This window comes from Rhinatrema bivittatum, chromosome 3 (assembly GCF_901001135.1).
Source record: "Rhinatrema bivittatum chromosome 3, aRhiBiv1.1, whole genome shotgun sequence".
NCBI lineage: Eukaryota > Metazoa > Chordata > Amphibia > Gymnophiona > Rhinatrematidae > Rhinatrema > Rhinatrema bivittatum.
In genome coordinates, this window is record NC_042617.1 from 328,925,629 (window position 1) to 328,951,391 (window position 25,763).

At 42.9% G+C, this 25,763-nt stretch overlaps 1 protein-coding gene across 4 annotated transcripts in view; it reads right to left on the bottom strand.

The window, feature by feature from the left end:
- Nucleotides 1-25,763, bottom strand: part of CRYBG1 (crystallin beta-gamma domain containing 1) — a 479,364-nt gene that overhangs the window by 231,730 nt on the left and 221,871 nt on the right. For all 4 annotated transcript variants that reach the window (XM_029595327.1, XM_029595329.1, XM_029595328.1 and 1 more), the window contains one exon: nt 7,657-11,062. In XM_029595327.1, the coding sequence (XP_029451187.1) occupies nt 7,657-11,062 (3,406 nt within the window). The remainder of the gene's footprint in view (nt 1-7,656; nt 11,063-25,763) is intronic.

The following is a 25,763-nucleotide window of genomic DNA, read 5'->3' on the forward strand; positions in this document are numbered from 1 at the left end:
TTGGTTTTGAAGAGGGAAATTTATCAGCAATTAATAAGTGTTACTTTCTCCACAAATCAACGACAATATCGAATAGATTAAATTTCCAGGAAAATCTTACGGAAATTTTAGAAAATTCATCACTAGAAGTACTGGACAGAAATATACTACTGGTTTCATTAATATCATTGTTGGATGTTCAAAGTATAATTAAAAATTACTTCAGGAAATTTCCAATCTCCTTCATGAGTGAGAATGTAAAAATTTTTCCAGACCTCTCCTCAGCAACACAAGTGAGACGTAGAGGCTTTTTAGCCCTACGCCAAGAAATAATTTCCCTGGGTTATACCTGTAAGTTAAAGTTTCCTTGTAAATGTGTGTTGAGGAGGGGGGATGAAGTTTATATATGTTTTACCTTGGAACAATTGAAAACCTTCCTTGCATCCCACCACTTCTTCTCCCATAGACATATAATGGAATATTGTAACTGGTAGACGTGTCAATGCCTTTTCTTTTTAATTACTATTTGATTTATAATATCTCTGTAATTTGTCAGACCACTCTTTATACTATATAGATTTTTTGGCTTAAAAATGGAGATTGCTTTTTGATTTTTGGATATTTGTTCAAAGAAAAATTTTGTGTTATCGTTTTGCAAAATTCAGTTTTTGTAATTTGAAAAAAATGATAAAGAATTAAAAAAAAAAAAAAAAGATGTTCTGCCCACATACCTTGTTGGCTTTTTCTTTTCACCCATCAGTTTCCTTCTGCTGCTTTTGATTTCCAGCTCAATCAGAACCAGGACTGGGATCTGGTGGTGTGAGCTTTTATTTATAATAAATTTTATACCGCCCATCTTAAAATAGCTCTGGGAGGTGGTCAACATTTTAAAATACAATTATCAAAACAATAAGCATATATGAAAAAAACAAAACGGTAAAAAATTCTGAATAAAACATAAAAAAGTAAAATACTTGGAGGGTTTTCCCCCTATTGGTTCTCCCAACTTAGTCTAGTCACGACAAGGACATCAGCTCACAGCCAGGAGTCACACACCAGGGTTCCTTCAGGAACACAGCAATCAGGGCATTAATTGGGCAGTAAGTGTCATGCGATCACTGGGGCTCCCTCACCCCAAAGGGACTGTGAATGCTGCCTCTGCAGCATCCCTGACTAACAAGTTTGTTTTTTGTGGGCTAACATGGCCTGTTTTAAAACCTATGGAAGACAACACAATTTCCAGCAATAAATGGAAGCTGAAAGGCCCTATGAGGTAAATCACACACCATGAACACTTCAGAATAATACCTGGCACAATGAAATGGCAAGTTTCAAGGGGCTTTCGACCCACATAAATCGCCTGTCTGAATACTGCCTACCCTGTATATAGGTAAAATTATGTGTGTAGTTCCATAAGGTATGCACTTTTACTCACCTTGCAGTGGAGGCATTCCCCAGGCCGGGTTAGGTCAGGGGAGAAAACTACGCATATAGTTCTTCATTTCCAAAATTGGGTGTGTAGTTTTGGTCAGAAAAAGCATCCACAGAACAAGCAGGTGCACATTTCTGCAGAGCCTTTCTCCTTAACCAATTTTGAAAGTAAAAGTACAAGCATATGTTCCCTTTGAAAACTGCTGCATAGACCGTGGGTAAAAGCAACCAAACTTTACAGCAATGTGGCCAGTTTGAAAATTGCCCTTTACATGCAGATGTTCATTCAAAATGAACCTAGAGGGGAGGAAGTGACGTCACTCCGAGTAATGGCCGCTTGAAGCAGCAGCTTCCAACCAGATATATTTACATCCCTCACCAATAGTGATCAGTTTCGCTGATTCTCCAAAACTGCTGTGGGGTGAGCATTTCAACAACGCTCTGATGACGACTCTGAAGAAAAAGCCTGATCTGAGGCAGTTTTCTTACCCTGGCATGCCTGCGCGAGAATCTGAGGGCCTGGACACGAGGAGCTTCCTGCTGGCCTGGAGTTGGGAGAGGAAAATGAAGTGGTACTAGCGGATATGGAAGAGTCCCTTCTCATAAAGAATTCCAACAATGTTTTTGGGAGCTACGAGGTGATTTGCTTGCAATAAAGGAAGAAATCGTTGGCTCCGTGACTGAGATCAGAAATGATTTGCTGGACTTGGGGTGGTGAGTGGAGGAGGCCAAGTCCAGACTGGATGACTGCATTGCAGAGCTCCGAGAGTGCGGAGTATGAGAACTGTTTCAAAGTAGTGGAAAGTATTTGCATATTGATTCTGGGAATGGATGAACAAGCTGATGAATCTCCTAAGGTGCAACTGGAGAGATCACTGGACCTTGGGATCACCCCGTGGTAATTTGCCCAGGGACATTGTGGTCTGCTTCCATAAATTCCCAGTAAAGGAAAAAATATTCTTCACAGCAAGGTAACAAGGTGCTTTCACTTGGAAAGGATATAAGATTGAAATTTTTCAAGACCTCTCCATCACCATCCTTAAGAGGAGGGCAAATAAGGTAATCATTTCTGAGCTGCGTACCCAGAATCTGCGCTATCGGTGGCTGTTTCCATTCACGCTCAGCTTCACTATCGAAGGTCTGAACGGTAACAGAAGCAATGGAGATCCTGAAGGCTGCAGGGATGGATATATCAAAGGGAGAGACATAAGACAAGTACATGTGGGCCTGACACCATCCAGATGGCAGAGTGGTGAAGAGACAATCAAATGGACTTCCTTCTCATTTATCTTCATCTCAAGATGAACCCAGCTTGAGGGACACTATGTTCAAATAAAGGTTGCTTAATGATGGTTAGCCTGTGTTGAAGGCTAGTGCTGCTTTATCATCACTGAATGCAGCAGCAGGAAATGGCACATTTACAGGCATCTGTGGACTTTTGCCAGGAGATCCACCTTAGACAGCGTAATGAAGGGGTACTCAGGTCTTCGCATTTCCCTCAGTTATACCTGGCATCTGCAACAGTACAACACAAATATTGTGGGGTAGGAATATCATTCTCAAAACATTTAGTGGTTGATGTTAAGGCTGCTTTGAAAGTTGATGAAGAGAGATTTATAGCGGTTAAGTTGATTGTTCATAACACTCTGTTTACCATAGTAAATATCTATGCTCCCAATTCAGGGCAAGTGCCATTTTTTAATAAGACCTGTAAGTTGATGGCACACTGGGCAGAGGGTCATTTAAATTTTTTTTGGGAGGGGGGGAGCACGGGATTTCAACCTTACCCGTTACCCATATCTGGATAATTCCAAAAAGGAGGCTGCGGGATCCAGGGTTTCCCATATAGCCCTGAAACATATGATACTAGACAGGGGGTTAGTGGATATTTGGCGTTTAACATATCCCACATCTCGCAATTATACTTTTTTCTCTAGAGTCCATCAATCCTATTCTAGACTGGCTATTTCTTAATAGACAAAGCCCTGGTTGAGAGGACCACAGAGGTGGGAATGGGCAATATTACTTGTCGATCATGGGTATGCTTTCGTGTCTCCCTAGATGTGTAGGCCAGAAATTCTGGAGGATGAAGACTTTGTAGAACAGTTGGTGCAAGAGATACAGGAATATTTTGAAGACAAACGGACTCCTGATTGTAATCCAGTCACTTTATGGGAATGCATGAAGGCTGTAGTAAGAGGTAAATTGATTTCTAGAGCCTCATTTGTTAAGAAAGAGGAGGGTACCCGCTTGGCTTTGTTACAAAAATAGCTAAGTGGGAACTTTTACATAAGAGAGCATCTGAACTGACTTTATGGGGCAAATGAACAGGCAAGACAGGACTTGCGGGCACTAGAGCTGGTCAAGTTTGCTCATAACTTGGATGTATCTAAGCAGCTTTTCTTTGAATTTGGGAATAAATCAGGAAGATTACTGGCCAGAAGGTTGAAGGAGAGAGCCACAAAGAACCATGTCACAAAAATTAAGGATAGAGACAGGAACTATCTGTATGGTACTACTAGTATTGGGAGGCATTTTTCTAAATTCTGAGGAATTATACTCTAATGAGGGGGGACATAGATGAGGTGGGGATGAAAGGGGATCTTCAGGATATCTTGTTGCTGGCTCTGCAAGCAGAGTGTAGAGACCTTCTTAATGGGGATATAAGAGCGGAAGAAATATTGCAAGTCATTAAAGATTTCAAGTTGGGCAAGTCACCTGGAGTTGATGATTACATGGCCAAATTTTAAAAACCTTTTCAGTCAATTCTGGTTGGTTCATTGGTGGCCATTTTCAACTATCTCAGCGGGAAAGGGGCAATCTCGGCGAATGCAAATTAGGGTATCACCATTCTTAGCCAAAGCAGGTCGTGATGCCACGTTGTGTGGCTCTTATCGCCTTATCTCCCTTATAAATATTGATCTGAAGTTATTGGCCAAGGTCTTAGCAAATAGATTAGGTTTAGTTGCCCACGACCCTGATACATGAAGATCAGTCAGGGTTTGTTCTGGGCAGGCTTGCTTCTGACAATGTTTGGAGGGTCCTTAATTTGATGCAGGGGGCAAGGGAACTGGGTATGCCAGCGATGTTGTTGGCGGTAGATGCCGAAAAGGCCTTCAACCATGTTAATTGGTCCTGTTTGTTTCAGGTCTTAGAAAAGTTTCAACTGGGCTCTAATGGATATAGAAACAATGGGGTAGATTTTCAAACCCTGGCGCGTGTAAAAGGCAGGAGCAAAAGGTAAAATAAAAAAATTTGGGGTAGTTAGGTTAGGGATAGGGGGAGGGCAGGATAGGGGAAGAAGAAAGGAGATTAGGCTAGGGGGTTGAGAAGTTCCCTCCCAGTCCGCTCCTTAATTGGAGCGGACTGGGAGGGAATTGGGAAAGGCCCCGATGTGTCGCGTGCTCATATTTGCTAAAATTGACCCACCCTCCCCCTTGCATGCGCCGACCCAGCATTTTATAATGGACGCACGCACTTAAATTTTGAAAATCTACCCCTATATTTACATCCTAGGGCAAGTATTAAGATCAATGGGTGGTATAGTGACACCTTTGAAGTTAAAAGGGGAACTTGACAGTGGTGTCCATTGTCTCCACTTTCTCTGGAACCATTTGCTGAAAGGATTTGGAGGGAAAGGAGAATTAGAGAATTCAGTTTGGGAACTCTAATTATAAAATGACGTTATTTGCCGATGATATTCTATTTACCTTGGAATCCCCTGAGGAATCCTTAAGGCTGCTCTTGGGGGAAACGCGTGGTTTTAGCTTGGTATCGGGGTTCAAAATGAATGAAGATAAGTCAGAGATTTTGAACATTTCAGCTCCTACAGACTGTATTCAACGTTTGAGTACTCTCTTTCCCTTCAGGGTTGCCAAGGAATGGGTGAAATACCTGTGGGGTGCGGATTGGTCCAGAAGGGGATCAGTTATTCCATTTGAACTATGATACTCTGGTCAAGAATATTTTTAAGTTGAATATCTTTATTAGCAGAACAATGATATAACAAGAATGAATATTTTTAATCAGCTTGATAAATGGGAACATTTGGAACTTTCCTGGTTGGGTAGGATTTCCACCGTGAAAATGAATGTTTTGCTAAGATTTTGTTATCTCTTTCAGACTCTCCCAATTGCTGTACAAGATAAGCTCCTGAAGTTGTGGCAGAGAAAGAAATTTAGTTTCATCTGGAAGCATAGACCTCAGAGGGTTGTGAGGGAGACGTTTTATTTAGATAAGCTGAGGAGTAGATTGGGGGTACCAAATTTAGAGTGGCATTTTGCTGCCTCCCCACTGAGAGTGATCCTTGATTGGCACAGACTTGAGAGAGTTACACCATAGGTGGAGATAGAAAGGAGTTGGGCTGGGAAATTCTCACTTGATATGAGAGTTTGGATGCGGGGGGCGGGGGGGGGGGGGGGAGACATGCATGAAGGTTTGGAAAAAATGGAGACCTATTTTGGCTGGGGAGAGGAATTTTTATTATCACTCCTCCTTTTTGTTTCTTAAGGAGTTCCCACTGGGCACAGAAATCGCTTCTAGTTCTAGATGGGTGTCTTTTGGGCTAAAATGACGAACAGGTTTAGGGAGGTCAAGGGGTGCTACCCATCCAAGAAATTCAGGAAAATTACTCTTTGATGTGTAGAGATTTGTTTACGTTAGTCCAATTATTGCACTTTGTAAACCAGAAGGGGGTGATCTCCAACCTTAGGAAATGTAAAACCCTATTTGAGGGCTTTTGTGACCAAGCGGATACCTTCCCCAGACCTATCTCCAAAATTTATGGTATTTTAAATACCGATTTGAAGAATAAGCCATCTCACATTAGGGCTTGGGTATGAGATCTGGGAGGACCACTAGAAGTTGCGAAGTGGGATAAGTGTTTTCTAGCTGTGAAGAAAAGCTCAATCTCTACTGCTGTAATGGAGATCGGTTACAAGATTTTATACTGGTGGTATCTGTCCCCAGTTAAGCTTCATAGCCTGTTTCCCAACGATCTCAGAAGCATGTTAGAGGAGATGTGAAGCTATGGGAACATTCTTTCACCTATGGTGGGGTTGCCCCCAAATTCAGGGGCTATGGGCTGAAATTATTCTTTCAATCATTAACAGGACAGATGGTGGTGCGGGACCCTAAACAGTTTCTGTTGGGGATTCCGAATCAGTCACATTCTGAGGTAAAGCATAAGTTGCTAATGCAAATTCTGCTAGCTGCAAAAGGAGAAATAGCTTACAAACGTCATCTAACAGAGATCCCTAATGAGAGTGTAACATATGGAAAAACTGACAGCAATTAGGAATGGCTCACTGTCTAGATTTGATTGTGTTTGGCAATCTTGTGCTGTGTGGTTATCGGTCAATGCTAGCACTTGTGTGTAAACTTCTCATATTTTCCCATGGCCAAACTAAAGGCGAATTGTGTCTGCTGGATGTTTAAGGTTTACTATTTATATTCTATTATCTGCTAGATAGTGTTTAATCTTTTTCAGAATAGGCTGCCAAGGACTTCCTTCAAACGGGATTCTTTATGTGGAGGGTGGGTTTGGGGGCGGGGGGGAGTACAGTATAATAATCTGTATAATTTGGTTATATGTCTTTTAGCAAGGTATCATACTACTCTGTTTCTTTGTTGTTTATGAGTGTTTGTATGCCTGTTTCATATACTGATGGTAATCAATAAAAATGTAAATGGAAACACACAAAACAAAATGAATCTACAAATATGCCAACTATTTCTACATCCTTCAGAGAAGAGCATTAGCTTACATTCATTCTTACCTTTGGCATTGGCTTTCCAAATGAAGGGCCAACATTTATTTATTTTTTTTTTTTAAGTGTTTCTTACTACTTGCTTATTTTAGCCTAGATTGGGTCTCAGGTTGGGTGCCACATGCTAGTCTTTTTCTGGCCCCTGTACAAAAGACAGATCAGGCTTGCAGCCTGGGTTTCAAGCACGGAGACAAGCACATTTTATGGATTTTGCTTCCTGAAGTTTCTTTAATAATTGCCAATGGTTACAAAGCCCACACACATAATGAAAATAAGTCTTCTATAGAAATTAATAGTCAACCTAATCTTTTTCAGCACATAAATCACTATGTGCCATATAACATATCTATTCACAGGCAGGAGCACTATGAAATTTAACTGAAATCTAGCAGGAACTTGGGCCTCAGTTTGTTGTTTCATAAATGTGCACAATCATATGCATCATTTTGCTTAGGAAAGACAAGTAATTATTGCTCACCTCTGTATCAAAGGCTGGAAAGGTAACGTCCAATTCGTAATTACTAGAAGTGACTGTGCTGGAGAAGTCTGTCTCGGGGCTCCCATTACTGGGCAATTGGGATGTAGCAGTACTTTCTTGGGTGTTGGGGACATTGCTTTCATCAGCTGTAGAGATTCCATTTGGCTTTGGAGGCTCAAGGGATCTGTTTTCTGAAAGTTGAACGTTACTTTGCAAATTCTGTTCTTGTTGGTCATTGTCATTTTGAAAATCATTTTCCATGTAACTAGCGTCTTTCTGAGCAGACAAAGAGGGGTTGAGCTTGTCAAAGTCTGAATTCTTAGAGGATTCCAATGACAGTGCCTTGGGATTCCTGTCCAAGTAGCTGTCTTGCACAGAAGTAGACATGTGAGGTGTGCCAGTGAAGCCATTTATGCTGGGGTTTTCAGATGTCCCAGTGGAAACAGAATCGTTCTGGGACACCGTGAAAGTCGTTGTCACAGAACCAATGGAGGTGACGGAAGGCGAGAACACGCTTTCGCGTACCGTGGACCTGAAAGGTGCTTGCAAGCTTGAGAAAATCTTGCTGTTTTCCAAGCGAGATCTCTTGATTTCTACAGCACCAGTATCATTTTCTTTCCCATCTGTTTCTTCGGTTACCATTTGCGTGGATGGCCTCAAAGATCTTAACAGTATGCTTTGCTCCTTGGATACATGCTTAGGTAGAAGTCTGGGTGAATTTTCTGGATTTTGCTTCTTGAGTAGCATAGATGGAGCGAAATCCTGTGGTCTGCCTTTCTTGCCTAAGCCAAATGTAAAAATATCAGAATCAAAGATCTTCTCCAAATAGTCTTCATGGATAGGAGGCAAGCCAAAAGAAGGAGCAGGGGCTCTGGGAGGCCTTGGTTTCTTCCTCTTCTGGGGTATAGTCATGGGGCTGTCCAGCTTTCGGATTATTTCAGTAAACCTTTCCATGTCAGAAGAAGAATCCAAGCTGCTGTCATCACTAGCTGCTGAAACATTGAAGATATTTTCTGAGGTTTTGGGAGAACACCAAACGTTGTGATCAAATGGCAGGTTGTTTTCTAGGCCACCATTCACGTACAGAGAGTTGGCTGTGATTGACTCAGACATGACTGTAGTCTCAGTGCTTGCATTTTGTTCCCTTGGAGTTAAGAACTTTAGATCAGAGTCCAGAGCTGGTGCATCATCTTCTGTATGTGAAGTCAGTGCTTGATGTGGTTTTACTTCTGTGGTTGTTTCTTGGACATTATGGATTTCCTCCTCCTGGGTAAGAATTGATTTGCTTTGTAAACTAGCCCTTTCATTCTCACCATTGGGCAAGTTATTTAGCATTACCTGGTTCTGATCAGAAATATCTAAAACATTCTTATAGGAATGGCAGGCAGAGACAGTTAAATGGGTACTATCCAAAGGCAGATTATCAGAAATACCACTTGGTAGAGCTGAGTTCTTTTTAATGTTTTTTGAAAGAGGAAAATTTTGCTCTGCAGACCCAACCAACATACTTTGAGATGCACTACTCTCTTTTTTGTTCCACTGGGATCTCGGGAAGGGCTCTCTCTCTTCATTTAATTGTACATTATGTATATCTTGCTGCAAGTCACAAACTGACTCCACTTTGCTACTAGAACTGGAGTACCTAGATGCAACAATCACTGGTGAATTATCTTCAATGATTTGGGTAACTGCTTCCCATGAAAGCACTTTGGTATCTTCAGGGCTTACTAAACCAGCTGCTGACCTCTCTTGTTCAGTTTCTTGCTGGATTGGGACACTCTCTGGTGCATCTTTTGGTGATGAAGGGTCTAGGGTTTGCTTTTCTTTAGGCTCTGTGCTAGGAATATATTGTAATTCTGAGTTTTGACTTGACCCTTTCTGTGCATTTCCACTACCAATGGAATTTCTTTGATTTAAGGAAGTATCATGGGCTGCCTTTCTCCCATGTTGAAAATCTAGACTGCTGTCCATCGATACATTGAGCTGATGTGACATTGGTAGATTTCCATGGAGCTTCACAATGTCTTCTTGCATATCTGGATCATCCACAATTGGTGATGAAGTAAGATGTTCTCTACCATCCCTCATACTATTACTGTTGGACTCAGAAAGTGTTATTTCTCCTACTGCAATGTCTGTATCTTTTGTTTGTTCTGAACTGCCAGGAGATATGATATGAGTATTTTCCAGTGAATTATTCTGCACTAATGCAGGCACTCCTTCACTGCTTCTTACTTTTTTACCTGCTTTCTTTTTGGGAGATTTCATTGTGGTTTTGTTAGCTGGAGACTCAGCTGCAGCTTCTATAGCCTGCACATATTTTTCATCTGGCAGTGGACTCACATTTGCTTGTCCCTCATCAGCTGTACTTTTCAAAAGAATCACTTCACCTTCTGCTGTTAATGGCACTGCATGATAGTCATCCACTTCAAAAACAAGTGATTGAACAACTTCACCTTGCTTAGGCTTGCCATTTTTATCAAATTTTGTTGGATGAAGAATACTGACACTTTCCAGTACGGCATGCGGTTCTGTTTCATCTCTTGATCTTGGTGCTGATGATTTATCTGTTTTTCTACTGGGTGACTTGACTTTAGTCTTTTTATTTTTATTTTCTGGAGTTTGCATAGAATTCTCAGTTAACTGTGGAATCTTTTCCCCATTAAATTTCACATTTTTATCTTTCTGCTGAGACATATTTCCAGCAGCTTGAGAAGAATCTACCACATGGACAGGTGATACAGTCACCTCATCTTCCTCCATCATTTTCTGCTGTATATTTTCAGGAGGCTTTGAGTCCAAAATAGTGTTTTTCTGATTATTCTCTGGGAAAACATCATTGTTGTTTTGTGACTGCACTGACGCAGCTTCGAGTATTGTACTGTCTTTATTAACCATGCTTGGTTCAGTGCCTGCCAGTTCTAATGCAGCATCAGCTGGGTTATCTGTTCTGGGTATTTGGTTAAGTTGAGATCCTAATGTTTTCTCTTTCTTTTTGAGAACCATTGCACTCCCTGCTTCAGTTGCACTCAGAGTCTTTGTCTGAGCTGCTTCTTCTAATGTTGATTTTAACTCTGCCAAAGTTAGACTGTCATGCCTGGGAGCCTCTTGGTCACTGTTTTGCTTATTTGTGTTGCTGTTGTCCGGCTGCTCACTCTCTTTTGACTGCTTCCCGAATGTTAGCTTTGCTCTCCCAACATATTTTTTCTGCACAGAAATGTTCTTCGTTGCAGGAAAATCTATCTGTCTTTGACTGTGGTTGGTGCTTTTGTTTTCAAACAAGGATATTTTGCTTGCAGTGTTTCCTTTGTGTATTGGTTGCTCAGTCGTACAATCGCTTGCACTTTCTGTACCGTCTAAGCTTTTTGCTTTAAGATTCAAATCCACATTCTTAGGTTTGGGTGGGCTAGAAGAAACAAATTAAATAAACTTAAGTAATTTTCACAAAACTATGTAGCAGTAAATCAACAACCATCAATGAAACAGTTTTGGATTAACAATGGAACTACATAACCTGAGCTACAGGAGCGCATGCATGTGTGTGCAACTAAGTACAATGGAACTACATAACCTGAGCTACAGGAGCGCATGCATGTGTGTGCAACTAAGTACAATGGAACTACATAACCTGAGCTACAGGAGCGCATGCATGTGTGTGCAACTAAGTACAATGGAACTACATAACCTGAGCTACAGGACCGCATGCATGTGTGTGCAACTAAGTACATATAAACTGCTCAGAATATCTAATCTCTTTCTTGGTTCTCTTGCTGCCTTTTTTTTTTTTATTCCTGGATTTTCTAACATATCACAAACTTTTTTTGGAAATAAAACCAAAACAACTACTATTTATTATGGTCCTCCCTTAATCTACTAGTCAGCTGTCCATGTTGTGTGCCTGCTTTATACATATCAATGACACGCCTACATGCGGCTCTGAAGAAGAGCTGCGGTACCGCCAAGGATCAAGATTAACATGCTGATTTCTTCTCGGAAATGAAATTTAAAAAAAAAAAATCTTATAATTTTGTTTTGATTGCCTACTGATGTAAAACAGACACCTACACGCCATCTGCTTCAGAAGCAGACCAAGCAAATAAAGAGGGAACACCAGCCATGAATATTGCATTATAAACTTAAGAAAATTCTGCCAGATTAGAATGGTATAAGAAAGGCCTTCATCAGTTGAAAGTAGGCCATGAGTTATTAAAGTGCAATGTTTGGCTTGTGCCCTAAAAACAGTTCTTCTCAACCCATGAACAGGAGCCAACACTGGAGAGCAGCCATGAGGTGAAGACTACTCAGAAAACAAGGCAAAAGTTGCAGGTCAGCAAGAAAACACATTGCTGATGTTCTAAACTTTAAACAGCACTAGCAAAAAAAATGAATTAGATCATAAGAAAGGCAATTTTAAGAACCCACAAGGAAGTCGTAAAACCACACAATTTTTAAAGCATAAGGTCTGGTGTAATTAATGTAACATGCACAAGTTACACCTGCAAAGAGCTGCTTCCCTCCCCCGTCTATTCTTTATGTGAATAAAAACATGCGTAAAATCAGGTTACGTGCACACAGCCCACATGCAATTTTATAACAAGCCACTTCTGCACATAAAGCCGTGTTATTTGCACTTAAACAGCTTTGAAAATGACCTCCTTAGTTTGCAGCAAAAATCTTTTTTTTTTCCTATTATTAAACTTCTGAGGAGACAGTGTTTGAAAACTGGAAGCTCAGCTAAATCTCCTAGGATGACAAATCTTGAATACCTCAGGTATTTCTGAGCAGGTCTAAAGTTGGCCAGCCTTGTGTGACCGGATAACTGGCTACTTACCCTGATATCTTCAAGTTTAACCTGCAATTCAAGTTTAACCTGCAAATTGTTAATGGTTCATTGTTATTTATTGATATTTATTGTTATTGTTTAATGCTCTCTGTAAAAAAACCTCGGTCCTAACTCCCAGACCTGGGCAATTCTGTTTGTTTCATGTAAACCGGATTGATTTGTATTGTATACAGGAATTCCGGTATATAAAAATTAAAAATAAATAAATACATAAATCTTCAAAAGATATACAGGTTAAGTAGTGCCTGGAAACTTTTCAAAACAATTGAGGTACAGTGCCCTGTGGCCTGATTTCCTCTCACCCCCATCATCAGTTTTTATGGAAGTCATAGCAGCCTTGCACTCACCACCTCACATCACCTTGATATCATCTACCTATGCCTGCTGTGGACCTTACCCCTCCCACAGAGCTGAAATGACCGCCGCACCACCACCTTCACAGTTTCTTAACTGTCCGCCACACACTCAGCCCCCTCAGACCCTCCCCTATCACCCAGAACCCTTAAAACCCCTAACGGGAGCAGGATCCAAATTTACCTGCTCCAGTCTCTGTCAAAGCTGCGCTGGAAGCATAGCGGGTAAGTAGCCAGTTATCCAGCCACACGAGGCCAGATAACATATTTATCCGGTTGAATATAAGGAACTAGTTATCTGGCTATCGGTAGCCAGATAACTTCAACTAAACAGCAACTGAATATTGGCCTCAGTCATGAGAGGGCATAGTCAACTCTCCCAATTGTGGCCTATACGCCACTTCTACTCCTCCATACTTGAGAAGTGTTTCTGGTTTCCTCCTTATCAAACTTGTCAGATTAAGTGTTGACTTAACTTAAATCAACTCCTTACGTCTCTTATTTTTTTCTATTTTTCTAACAAAAAAATTAAAAAGGATAGGCAAGGATGTAGAAATCTAAAGGTAGAAGAAAGGAACAGGACCTCCAGGTGATGCATTGCCCTCTCGCACCAAGGATGTGTCTCCCAGGGCTATTGCCCAGGAGGAAAGTATTAGTGATTCGATTAATAGGAATGGCTGGCGGGTGTGAGGACCACCTGGTAACTTACCTACCTGGTACAAAGGTTGCAAACCTCACGCGTCATATAGATAAGATTTTAGACAATACTGTGGAGGAGCCAACTGACATGGTACATGTGAGCACCAACGACATATGAAAATGTGGGAGGGAGGTTCTGGAAGCCAAGTTTAGGCTCTTAGGTAGAAAGCTGAAATCCAGAACCTCCAGGGTAGCATTTTCTGAAATGCTCCCTGTTCCACACGCAAGTCACCAGAGGCAGGCAGAGCTCCGGAGTCTCAATGCGTGGATGAGACGATGGTGCAAGGAAGAGGGATTCAGTTTTGTAAGGAACTGGGGAACCTTTTGGGGAAAGGGGAGTCTCTTCCGAAGGGATGGGCTCCACCTTAACCAGGGTGGAACCAGACTGCTGGCGCTAACCTTTAAAAAAAAAAGAGATTGTTCTAGTTTAAAAGCTGCTCTAAGGGGAAAGCCGACAGTCGCTCAGCAGCACATGATTCAGAGGGAGGTATCTTCAAAGGATACTAATGAAGCAGGCATCCCAACAGAGGTTTCAATATTAAGAAAAATAGTCTATGTGCCCGTAAGTAAAGAATCACGTAAGCTAAAAGATTCCAATTTATCTCTGTCAACTGAAAATCAAAATGTTAATGCAAACATATACACTGTTAGACCTGTTTAACCTCGACTATTTCTTCAACATTTTTGTTGCGTTTAGTTATTATGATGCCCGTTTATATCGTTCTTTGTCTGTATCAAGTTGTTATTCTGTAAACCGGAGTGAAGGCAGATTGCTATACTTCGGTATATAAAAGACTTCAAATAAATAAATAAACAAACAAAAAACACACTTTCAAATGTTTGTATGCTAATATCAGAAGTCTAAGAAATAAAATGGAAGAGTTATGGTGTATAGCAGTGAATGATGACAAACTTAATTGGCATCTCAGGGACATGGTGGAAGGAGGTGGGACTTTGATGCTTCATCAGCCGCTCAGTTTCACAGCCATGTTAGTCTTCTTGCTGCTATATCAGAGGCCATTTCCTAGGTGGCCATCATAAAGAAGTCATAAAGGGTGTCTGCCAAGAAGGCCAACCCCAACTCAAACAATCCATTCCTGTAGTCTCCAGTAACTGTCAAACCCATTTTACTACTGCTTGAGACACGTAACCTCCACATACGGAAGCCTGTAAGGCCATTGCATTTTTCAAAAAGGTTTGCCTTAGTACTACAATCTTTTTATATTGATGGTCTTTTAGGGCCGTCCCACCTTCTACTGGGATAGTCGTCTTATGTACAATGGCCGACAGAGGCATCCACTCTAGGAATCCTCAGGAGAGACTCATCTGCTGTGGAAAGGAATATAACTTCCCCAGGATCTTACAAATTCTTGGGGATCCCTGAGTGCTTTCTCATTTTGTCATTACCATCTCCCTCAGGGCAGGGTGCAACAGAAATGCTTTAGATGGCTTGCACAGGTCTTGAAGGATAAGGTCCCCTTCAACCTACTTCTCATCCTTTGAGCCAGAGATCTTGAGTACCACCAGGGTATCTGAGATTAGTGTAGACAACTCCGCTCTATGAAACAAGTGTGCCACCGCTGAATCCCCCTCATCCTTGCAAAACTACTCTTCTTCCTTGTTGGAGTCACCTGAATCCGATGCCCAAGGGGAAGTCACTTTGGATTCCTGGGTAGGATCTCTAGAGGATGGGCCTGAATCCCCAAGGATTGATCCGGAAGCTGGGGGGCCTAAGGACCCCTTATTTGCCTGCATAGCCTCATAGGCCTGTTGAATAGAAGATAAATTCCGCTAAGAAGGTTCCTGGGAGGACCCCCAAGAGACTCCCATTCTACCTCAGGTATCAGCCTCGCATGGGAGGAAGCTACAGAGGGTGAGCTTGAAGCCATAAAGTCTCTAGGTAGGTTGTCCTGCTGCAGTTCTACTTTCTTCATTTGGTGCCTTCCCGTCCTCTTTCTCCAGAGAATTTGTCATCTCCATTTGCTCCTCTGGTGGGGGATGGGGAGGAAATAGCAAATGTTGCTTACCTGTAACAGGTGTTCTCTCAGGACAACAGGATGTTAGTCCTCACATATGGGTGACATCACAGGATGGAGCCCAATCACAGAACACTTTTGTCAAAGTTTCCAGAACTTTGACTGGCCCCTACTGGGCATGCCCAGCATGGCACTAAACCTGCAGCCAGCAGGGGTCCCCTTCAGTCTTGTTTAAAAACTACAGGCAGTGCCGAAAAATAAAATAAGAAAATGTAACGAACCCAACACCGCGGGGCGGCGGGCGGGTTTCGTGAGGACTAACATCCTGCTGTCCTGTAAGAACACCTGTTACAGGTAAGCAACATTTGCTTTCTCACAGGACAAGCAGGATGGTAGTCCTCACATATGGGTGAGTACCGAGCTGAGGATGTCCGAGAAATGCACCAAATGTACCCAGGTGTACAAGGCACTAGGACTGGGATAAAATTTGGCCAAGGGCATCCTGAACCCTAACGGGCAGGCGGAAGGGTTTGGTACGTCACGTTGTAAATAGGTTACGAAGGACAGACTAGCCGAAGATGGAATCCTGTCTTCCATCTTTATCCAAGCAATAGTGGGCTGCAAAGGTGTGGAGAGAACTCCAGGTGGCAGCCCTGCAAATGTCAAACCCGCTGACAGCCATGGGTACAGAAAATTGTCGCCGGTGGAGTGCACTGTTAACCCGCATTTGGACGCGCGTTTTCGATGCACTAGCTTTACCCCTTATTATTATCATCTTAGGAACACTAACATCTCAAAATAAAGGACTATTGATTGTTCCCACAATAAGGGGTAATAGTGCATCGAAAACGCGCGTCCACACCCCCCCCCCCCCCCCCGAAACTAATAGCGCCCTCAACATGCAAATGCATGTTGATGGCCCTATTAGTTATTCCCGCGCGATACAGAAAGTAACGCCTGCCCAAGGCTGGTGTTAATTTCTGCCGGCACTGGCAGTAAAAACTGCTTTTCTGTGCACCCTCCGACTTAATATCATGTAAAGTAAAAACAAAAAGTAAAAATTAAAAAATTAAAGATCGGCCTGCGGCCCGCGGGTCAGAAGACTGACGCTCAATTATGCCAGCATCTGTTTTCCAAACCCGTGGCTGTCAGCGGGTTTGAGAACTGATGCCGGCAAAATTAAGCGTCGGCTGTCAAACCTGCTGACAGCCGCCACTCCTATCAGAAAGGAGGCGCTAGGGACACTAGCGTGTCCCTAGCGCCTCCTATTACCGCGGGCCCTAATTTACATAGGCCACCCTCCTGAATTGCGCGTTTTTCTGAATCAGCCTGTAGGAAATTTGATCGTATTACACCCTGCACTGGTTACCAGTACAATCCCAAATATATTTTAAAAGTATTAACATTAATATTCAAAATCATTCATTCCAGTAACACCGGTACGATTGGCATGACATTACAACCAAACACACCTCAGCGAACACTAAGATCTCAAAATAAAGGACTATTGACTGTTCCCACAATATGTAGCACACATCTGTTGCAAGGAAGAGATTGTGTGTTTTCCATTGTGGGCCCAAACTTTGGAATTCTCTACCCGATATGCTACATTTAATACCTGACAGAAAGATTTAAATGTGAGCTAAAAACATGGCTATTCAAAAATGCATAACACTTAACTTAAAATCATTAGAATGCAGAAAGCTACAATAATAAGAAAAAGACAAGAGAAATCAAACTGAAGCATAAGGAATAAATTTAACGAGTGAATGTAAGAACCTCACACAACGTACTGACTAATATGTGAAATCTGTTGCATTATTATATGTTCTGTACCTCTCACCTTATGTCCTAGATCTTTAGTTAATATGTAATGGAACATTTCATTTGATGCCTGTTTAGAAATACTACCTCTGTAACCCGTCTTTTGTTGATACATAGCTATGAATGTTACTTTTGTAAACCGTGATCTTTATATGGAATGACGATATATAAAATGTCCAAACAAACAAACAAATAAATAAATACATGAGAAACAATCCCTGCTTTATAAATGCATACAATCTATTCAAGACATATAAAAGACAAACAGGAACAGTATTTGTTACAGAAGACATATTTAAAATCAACAAAGCTCCTTCTCGAAAACAGTTCCATCGATTATGCATTGGAAAATATAGGTACATGAGGTGGAGAAGTTGACATTAACTTAGAACAATAGTGCATTATATGATAAGATATGGGGAAAATATTGGGCATATATTAATAGATAATTTGCCTTAGTTTCTTGTTTGGTACCCTTATGGTTATCCCTTGATTTTCCCTGAATATTGAGGAAACAGGGATTTGGAGGATTGTTCCTTTCATGATATTTCTCACTGAACATTTGGTGCTGCATTGCTTTCACATTCTGTTGGTTTAATAAAAAGTAAAAAAAAAAATAAAAATAAAAAAATCAAAAAGGCTATTGTGGAGAACCAGGATAATAAAGCAGCCTCTAAAATGTGGTATTTTAGGTAGGATCTGAATATGGCCAGAGAGGGGGGCATGATGCACCAATGCAGGAAGTCTATTCTGGACTTTAGATACAGCAAGGTGGAAACCACAGAAAGCCTAGCCATGAAAATTAGTTTATATTTCTTAAAGCTAACCTAGTTCATTGGAGCTGTATAGGCAACATGGTGTACCTGTTAATTTCCTTTAGTCCTGCCAGACCAGAACAGTCCAGACAAGTGGGTCATCCCCTCCAACCAGCATATTTATGAATTTATTTAAAACATTTATAACTCGCATATAACAAATCTATTGAGCTATGCAGTTTACACCAATCTTTTTTTTTTTTAAATTCCACAAAATAATAAAATAAAATAACTATCACAAAAATAATCTCACATATAGCACATACCCTCTGCTACTAACTGCATCTCCAAAAGCTGCCTGAAACAGAAAGGCTTTTAACTTTGCCGACAGACCAATAAAGCTCAGAGCTGACTTCACTCCCTCCATAGAGGTCTGGTGCTGCCTTCAACTCTTCAATATCCTATTTCTAAGCTAAGACAACTGAAGGCAATCGTTTGTTTTGGTTTCCACCACAGCCCAAACCTGATACAGCCAAGAAACTCCATTCCATGGGCACTAACCAAGAATTAGATAATTCCTCACCAATGTCATGATTAGGCCAACTACCTTCAGCGTGGGCAACCATGTTTGGGCTGTTAGTTCTCTGAACTTGTTAGACTGAGAGGTCTTGAACACTGCAGCTTCCTTGGGTGGGTTCTGGACTGGTCTGGCAGGACTAACGTAAAGGAAATTAACAGGCAAGTTTAAAATTTCACCATCCTTATCATCCATGCTAGACCAGTCCAGAGAAGAGGGACATAACCAGACTCCATCCAAATCAGTCAGGATGAAGCCACAATAGCTTTCAGAACTCCTGCTTCCAAGGGATAGCCTCTCTCAGCCTAAACTTCTACACTGAGGTGCTTAGAGTAGGGATGGAATGGAGGCAAAAGTACTACCCTACCATTATTCTCTGGAAAGACAGATTCTGATTCTACTTACAAGGAGTCCTGCAGCCTCACTGAGTGGGATTGACAGCCCTCTAGGACCTGCATATTCTTGTTGGGGCAGGCTAAAGTGCTCATCTTCTTGATTCTTCCTGAAATCAATGCCTTAGAAACCACTGTGCTTTTTAGGATATCTACCTTGAAAAAACTAGTCGCCTACAAAAAAAAACTTGAGAATGGCCATCCCTGTCCTGGCCTACATTGCCCAGCTTGTCAATGTCATAAGTAAAAAGAAGGATAATATTGGTACAGAGATACAGTTTCCTTTGAAAATTACCAAAGGCCACAAAGGAGACCAACTTCAACAATAAGATTCAAAGAGATGAGGCTGAAAGGAAGGGATGCCAGATCCATTCAAAACTAAGCTCAGGTTCCAAGTTGAGCAGACCTTCCCTCTGCAGCGAACTTGCATTCTTGACTCCCTGGAAGAAAATATCCCATCCAAGCAAATACTGAGAAAGCTTCCATTAATGTGTCCCTTGCAGAAGCCAGAGCCTATTTCTGTCCTCTGTGAGATTTTCCGAGTTATGCCTTCTTCCAGGTCTCCTCTGCCGGAAGGACTAGATTGAAGGAATGAATCCTTCAAAAGGGAAATATTGTTTCCTCCGCAGACTGACCTTGCAGAGGCTCCAAACTCTTTCAGGTCCATTATATTGTCCTCTTTCTTGTTACTGAAGGCTATAACCCCTACACTATGTGTAGCCTGGTTCTCTCAACAGCCAAGAATGTAAATACGAAAATGTGATTGGGGGAACAGATGACAGAGCACACCTATTTCTACTTTCAGAACTTGGTCTAGAAAATGTCCAGACTCCTGGCAGGAACACATGCAGGAGCCATGATACTGGTCATACTTCTACAAGGATATCCAAACCCTCGGGCTCCTGTTCTTTTTTACTGAAGAATTGCTTATCTTGGAGCTTACCAGGCTGACCTAAAACCCATTCTTGTTTGTGCCTCATCTGGCTGCTAATAGGGAAGAAGCCGCTTCTGCCAATAATTAATTACACATTGGGATCTCAAGAGCGACAGCTGAAAATGTTTTTATGATGACAGTGTTGGCCATGTGAACTGCTGCTAGTTGTTGGCTGCTAGGTACTGCAGGGGAACTCCACCCTAGAACAAATCTGATACTTACCAGGCTACCTGAAGGCTACTAGATTCCCTCTGCTTCTTCAGCTAATGGCATTACATTGACCGCCGCCACCCGGGCTGCCTTCTCCCAAGCTAGAGGCCAGGATTTCTGGAGCATTAGACAACCCGCTCTGGCCTTTGCCCTAGACCTGCTGGTTATCCACTAGGGCCTTCTATCCCTGCTTCGGCTGCCCCAGATCACTACTCACCCTAATCTACAAAGCTCATGCCTACAGTGTAAAATAACCATGGAGTCTGCAAATCCATTCCCTGCAGAAGACAATTATGAAAAGCCACCTGCTCAGGTTCCTTCTAATCTCTCAAGAGAGGGGGAAAGTGGCCTTGCGGCACTGGACTATTGAATATCACCCTGAGAGGAGTATGAATTAAGTGAAATGCATGTGTGTCTGCACCCAAGGAATTACATTTGGGTCCCTTGCCCTGCAAAATGGGCCAAGCTCAGGGCAGACATGCAAAAGGGAGACCTTCACTCCTTGAAGTCCAAGGCCATTAGACTACTTTCTTTTTGGATTCAAGAGGTCTTCCCTATAAGCCAGAGACTGGGAAGAACTAATTGTTGTTCGAGATAATCATCAGTCAGGCTAAGGCTTCTATATCTGCATAACCATGGCTGTGACCGGATGGCTTTCCTGCTCTGACTCAGCCCAAGTAGTCATGATGTATAACTGCATAGGGAGGCTTTTACTACCCCTTAACCAGCATAAGAACATAAGAAAATGCCATACTGGGTCAGACCAAGGGTCCATCAAGCCCAGCATCCTGTTTCCAACAGTGGCCAATCCAGGCCATAAGAACCTGGCAAGTACCCAAAAACTAAATCTATTCCATGTTACCATTGCTAATGGCAGTGGCTATTCTCTAAGTGAACTTAATAGCAGGTAATGTACTTCTCCTCCAAGAACTTATCCAATCCTTTTTTAAAACACAGCTATACTAACTGCACTAACCACATCCTCTGGCAACAAATTCCAGAGTTTAATTGTGCGTTGAGTAAAAAAGAACTTTCTCCGATTAGTTTTAAATGTGCCCCATGCTAACTTCATGGAGTGCCCCCTAGTCTTTCTACTATCCGAAAGGGTAAATAACTGATTCACATCTACCCGTTCTAGACTGCTCATGATTTTAAACACCTCTATCATATCCCCCCTCAGTCGTCTCTTCTCCAAGCTGAAATGTCCTAACCTCTTTAGTCTTTCCTCATAGGGGAGCTGTTCCATTTCCCTTATCATTTTGGTAGCCCTTCTCTGTACCTTCTCCATCGCAATTATATCTTTGAGATGCGGCGACCAGAATTGTACACAGTATTCAAGGTGCGGTCTCACCATGGAGCGATACAGAGGCATTATGACATTTTCCGTTTTATTCACCATTCCCTTTCTAATAATTCCCAACATTCTGTTTGCTTTTTTGACTGCCGCAGCACACTGAACCGACAATTTCAATGTGTTATCCACTATGACACCTAGATCTCTTTCTTGAGTTGTAACACCTAATATGGAACCCAACATTGTGTAATTATAGCAGATACAGGGTCATGGTTAGCACAAGGGGACAGTCTGACAGCTGTCAGTGATGTATGTGAGAAATATTTCATAGTAACCACCGGAAGAGATAAGGGGGAATGCCCCTGTGTATCCTTGAAGATATCAGCCATTTTGCATGGGGACCTGAACAGAACACACAGTCCTTTCTGGGAGACCTGAAATAAATAGTACTATGCCCCTGATCTCTTTTCTAGGGAGAAACAGAGCCCCAAAATTAGTGGCGGATGAAACCAGCCTAATACCATCACCTCCAAAGCCTACTCTTAGGGCGACAGGGAAGTCCCCCTGAGTGGTATCAAACCACCCAAAGCTCCCTCACAGTGACTCTTGGAGTCACTGTGAGGGAGCACACCAAGTACACAGCCACCAAACCCAGTGTTCTGGAATACCTCCCCGAGGAAGGGAGAAAGCTATCTGAACAAACTGTTTATAGCCTTTGAAATGACCCTGACCAGGACTGGTATTGAGGGGCTTTCAATAAGCACCCTTAGCAAGTCTCTGAATTTTGGGCCCTAAACTTTTAGGACTACTTCAAAAAGGGCAGTTAATCTCTTAAAAATGTAGAAAAAAATTGAGATTGCAATGGACATCACTCTATGGGGGAGCATGGCTGTAAACACTGAGGCCAAGCCACATGGAGAACTAACTGAAGGAGCTCCTAACCTGGGCCAGACAACTTAGAGAGACTGACTGAAGGAGCTCCTAGCATCACTTACATCTACTGCATGAGTCTCACCAGCCAAGAATCCATCGAGGTTCAAGACCTCCTGCTTCAGAAACTCTTATCTGTGGGATAGGTCACCATGGCTGCCTCCAAGGGATGCTGGACGATTCGAGTCACAAAGCCATTGCAAATAGCTGCCTGGAGTGAGAGAGACTATAGAAAAGAGAAAATTCATTTAAGTAGAGACTCAAACTTTCTATTATGGGGGATCCTGAATGTTGTGTTTCCTGTTGTGTCCGTCGGTCGCAGATGGCTGCACCCTCTCTGCCTCACCTCTCTTCTCTTTCTCCGCTCCATTGGGCAGAATGGCTACCTCCGCCTCTCCTCGCCGGCATCCCCGGACCGGCATGGGCGATTGGGTTTGCCATTTTCCCTCTGAGGTCACCTAGGGCGCGCGCGCACCAGCCCTCCTTTTGAATACGTCATGGTGGGAACCTCGGAGGCGTCACCACCGCATGATGTCACTACCTCTGGGTATTTAGCTTCTGCTCTCCATTCCAGCTACCAGTTAGCAAGGAATCTCCCTGCTGATCTCTGCCTGCTATCAGACGCCTTCGCTCTGTGTACCTTCGTTCCGGAACGATTTAGGTACCCGCTCCTCGGGGGCCTTGCCTAGCTCCTTCCAACCCTCTGAGGGTACCAGCTTCTTCAAAGACGCTTAAGGTACCCGCTCCTCGGGGACCCTGTTCCATCCCAGATCTCTGCTCTTGGGGGGGTTCCTCTCTACAGCAGCTTCCAGCCACAGAGTGAGTACCTCAGCTCTTGGTCTATCTCTGCCTTGTCTCACCTCCGCTATTGTAGATTATCGGCCTACCCCGCATCGCGGACCACTACCGGATGTACCCTCTCTGGCATATCATCTGTATCTGGGTTCTCGGCCTACCCCGCTCTGCGGACCACTACCTGACCCGTCATCTTCTCAAGACCTGGTGAGACTCTATTTGCGCTGCAGAGTACAGAGTGGACTACGCTATTAGAGACTCTTCTCCTCTGGCTGGGTTCAGAGCCCATTCCCTAGGCCACCAACTACATTGCTGAACAATAAAGTCTATCGTGTGTATTACTGCTAAGACCCAGCCTATCACTATAAGTCCCCACAGGGCTCTGCCCTTTGGGAGGAGTCATCTCTTGAAGTGATCAGGGGTCCACAACTCAATGTCTCAAACACAACATTTCCATTCACCAATCGTGGTGTTTAAAGATGAAGACAACCCCCTAAATCAGTGGTTCTCAACCCTGTCCTGGGGACCCCACCAGCCAGTCGGGTTTTCAAGATATCCACAATGAATATGCATGAGAGAACATTTGCATGCACTGCCTCCATAACATGCAAATTTTCTCTCATGCATATTCATTGTGGGTATCCTGAAAACCCGACTGGCTGGTGGGGTCCCCAGGACAGGGTTGAGAACCACTGCCCTAAATGATCAACCACCATTATTCTTCACTTCCCTGGGAAGGCAATATAGATCCCTCTTGGGCACCTTAAGGCTAGAACTAGATATCTCATACTGACGAAATCTAATCTCCAACATCAGAAGTAGTGGGAAACTCTTGAGGAGGGGAGCCTAACAGTACTCAAGAATATAGGATCCTCTTACCTGCCTCTTGTTGCTCATCCAAGAGCTGCAGGCAGTCATGCCCTAGAATTAATGGTGACTAGTTTCTCTCTCCTGAATAACCTTCTCCGCTGAGATATTAGGCCCTTTTGAGGAGGCATACTGTTCTGCTGGATCAGCTACCTCTTCCTCCCCTTGTCCAGCCAATTCCGTAATTCTGTCCCAGTCATTGGAGTGCTCTAGCACCCAACTGTTGCCAAGGATAACCTAAAGTTCTTCTGTGTGGGGACACGGAGAAGCGCTAGAAAGAGCTTGATGAGAAATCTAGAAAGTGCTGCCCAAGAAGAACCTCTGGGATTTTTTAAATATAATTAGCTACAGCAATCTACAGCCTCACAAGCTTAATTTAAACCATCTGGGAAGGGCAGAAGATAGCAATTCCAACATGCATGTGAGGTCATCTACTGAAATAACTCAATAGAGAAGTAGAGATGCACAGGCTCTGCTGTATTTGAAGGAAAATATGTAGCTCCCATGGAATTTCCCTGTTCCAATACCATATGGAAGAGAGAGGTAAAGAGCCTGGCATGCTTGATTTATTATTTATTTTTGAAACGAAGCTGTGATAAAATATCTGCTGATCTAGCCAAAACAGGAGTACCAACCTGGCACTGGTCCATGCGCACTACAATGCTGTCTTCCAATATAGGGGCCTGGGCTCAATCTGGGGAACCCACCCAGTTTTGCTCAACAAGATTGCACCTACCTGCCTGGTACCTGCCTACTAATAAGCCAAGCAGAATACACCTGCCGACACACTGAGCCACCGTGCTTTATCTGCGGTTTTGTGCCTCCTTGTTTTTATATCCTTACTAGAAGAAAACAGGAGGGAGGGAGGGAGAGGGAAGAGTGATCACCTCAGACCCCCTGACCTAGTCGAAATCTGGCATATCACCTAGGAGAGGTAGTCCAGGGAAACGTTTGTGGTGCAAACTTTGCCGCCTCTCTTCTACTCTCCCAAAATAGAGGGAGAATGTGCTGTAAGTTGCTCTTGCTCCCAGACCTACCAAGGGAACAAAGTCACCAGGGACCATCCAGTACGTGACTCATTGGTGCAGGAACTCAGACTCCAAATGAGTCAGCTCTCAAGGGGGGGGAAGGAGAATCAGTCCTGCCAGGTCTATTACCCAGAGTTCCCCCCGCTCCGTCAAGACTCAGCCTATGCTTCACTGGGAATTTGGGCCTAAAGCCTTTCCAGGAGCAGCCTATCATAGCTGCAGCATCAGTCTACATGTCTGCACAATCTGCTGGAAATTGAGAAATACCAAAGAGTTGAAGGCAGCACCAGACCCCCTACTGGGGGAATAGAGTCAGCTTTGAGCTTCTTTTTTTCCCGTCTCCATCTGCTGGCAGGGCTTAACCTACTTGTCTGGACTAGTCTGGCATGGATGATAAGTTACTCCAGATGTTCTCCACAGAAAGACTGAAGCTTTTGGTTCTTCTAGGCACCAACAGTAACTCAGACATCCAACTTTCTTCTACCAGCACGTTGGAAATCAATACTTTTTGTCATTACTAGCTTTAGAATATATGCTTCATTTTCTGTGTGTTACGGCTATGGCTGCTGTGCAACCGCCTCACCACCAGGGGTCCCTCTAGAGCTGGATCTCCTGACAGGCCCAGTCCAT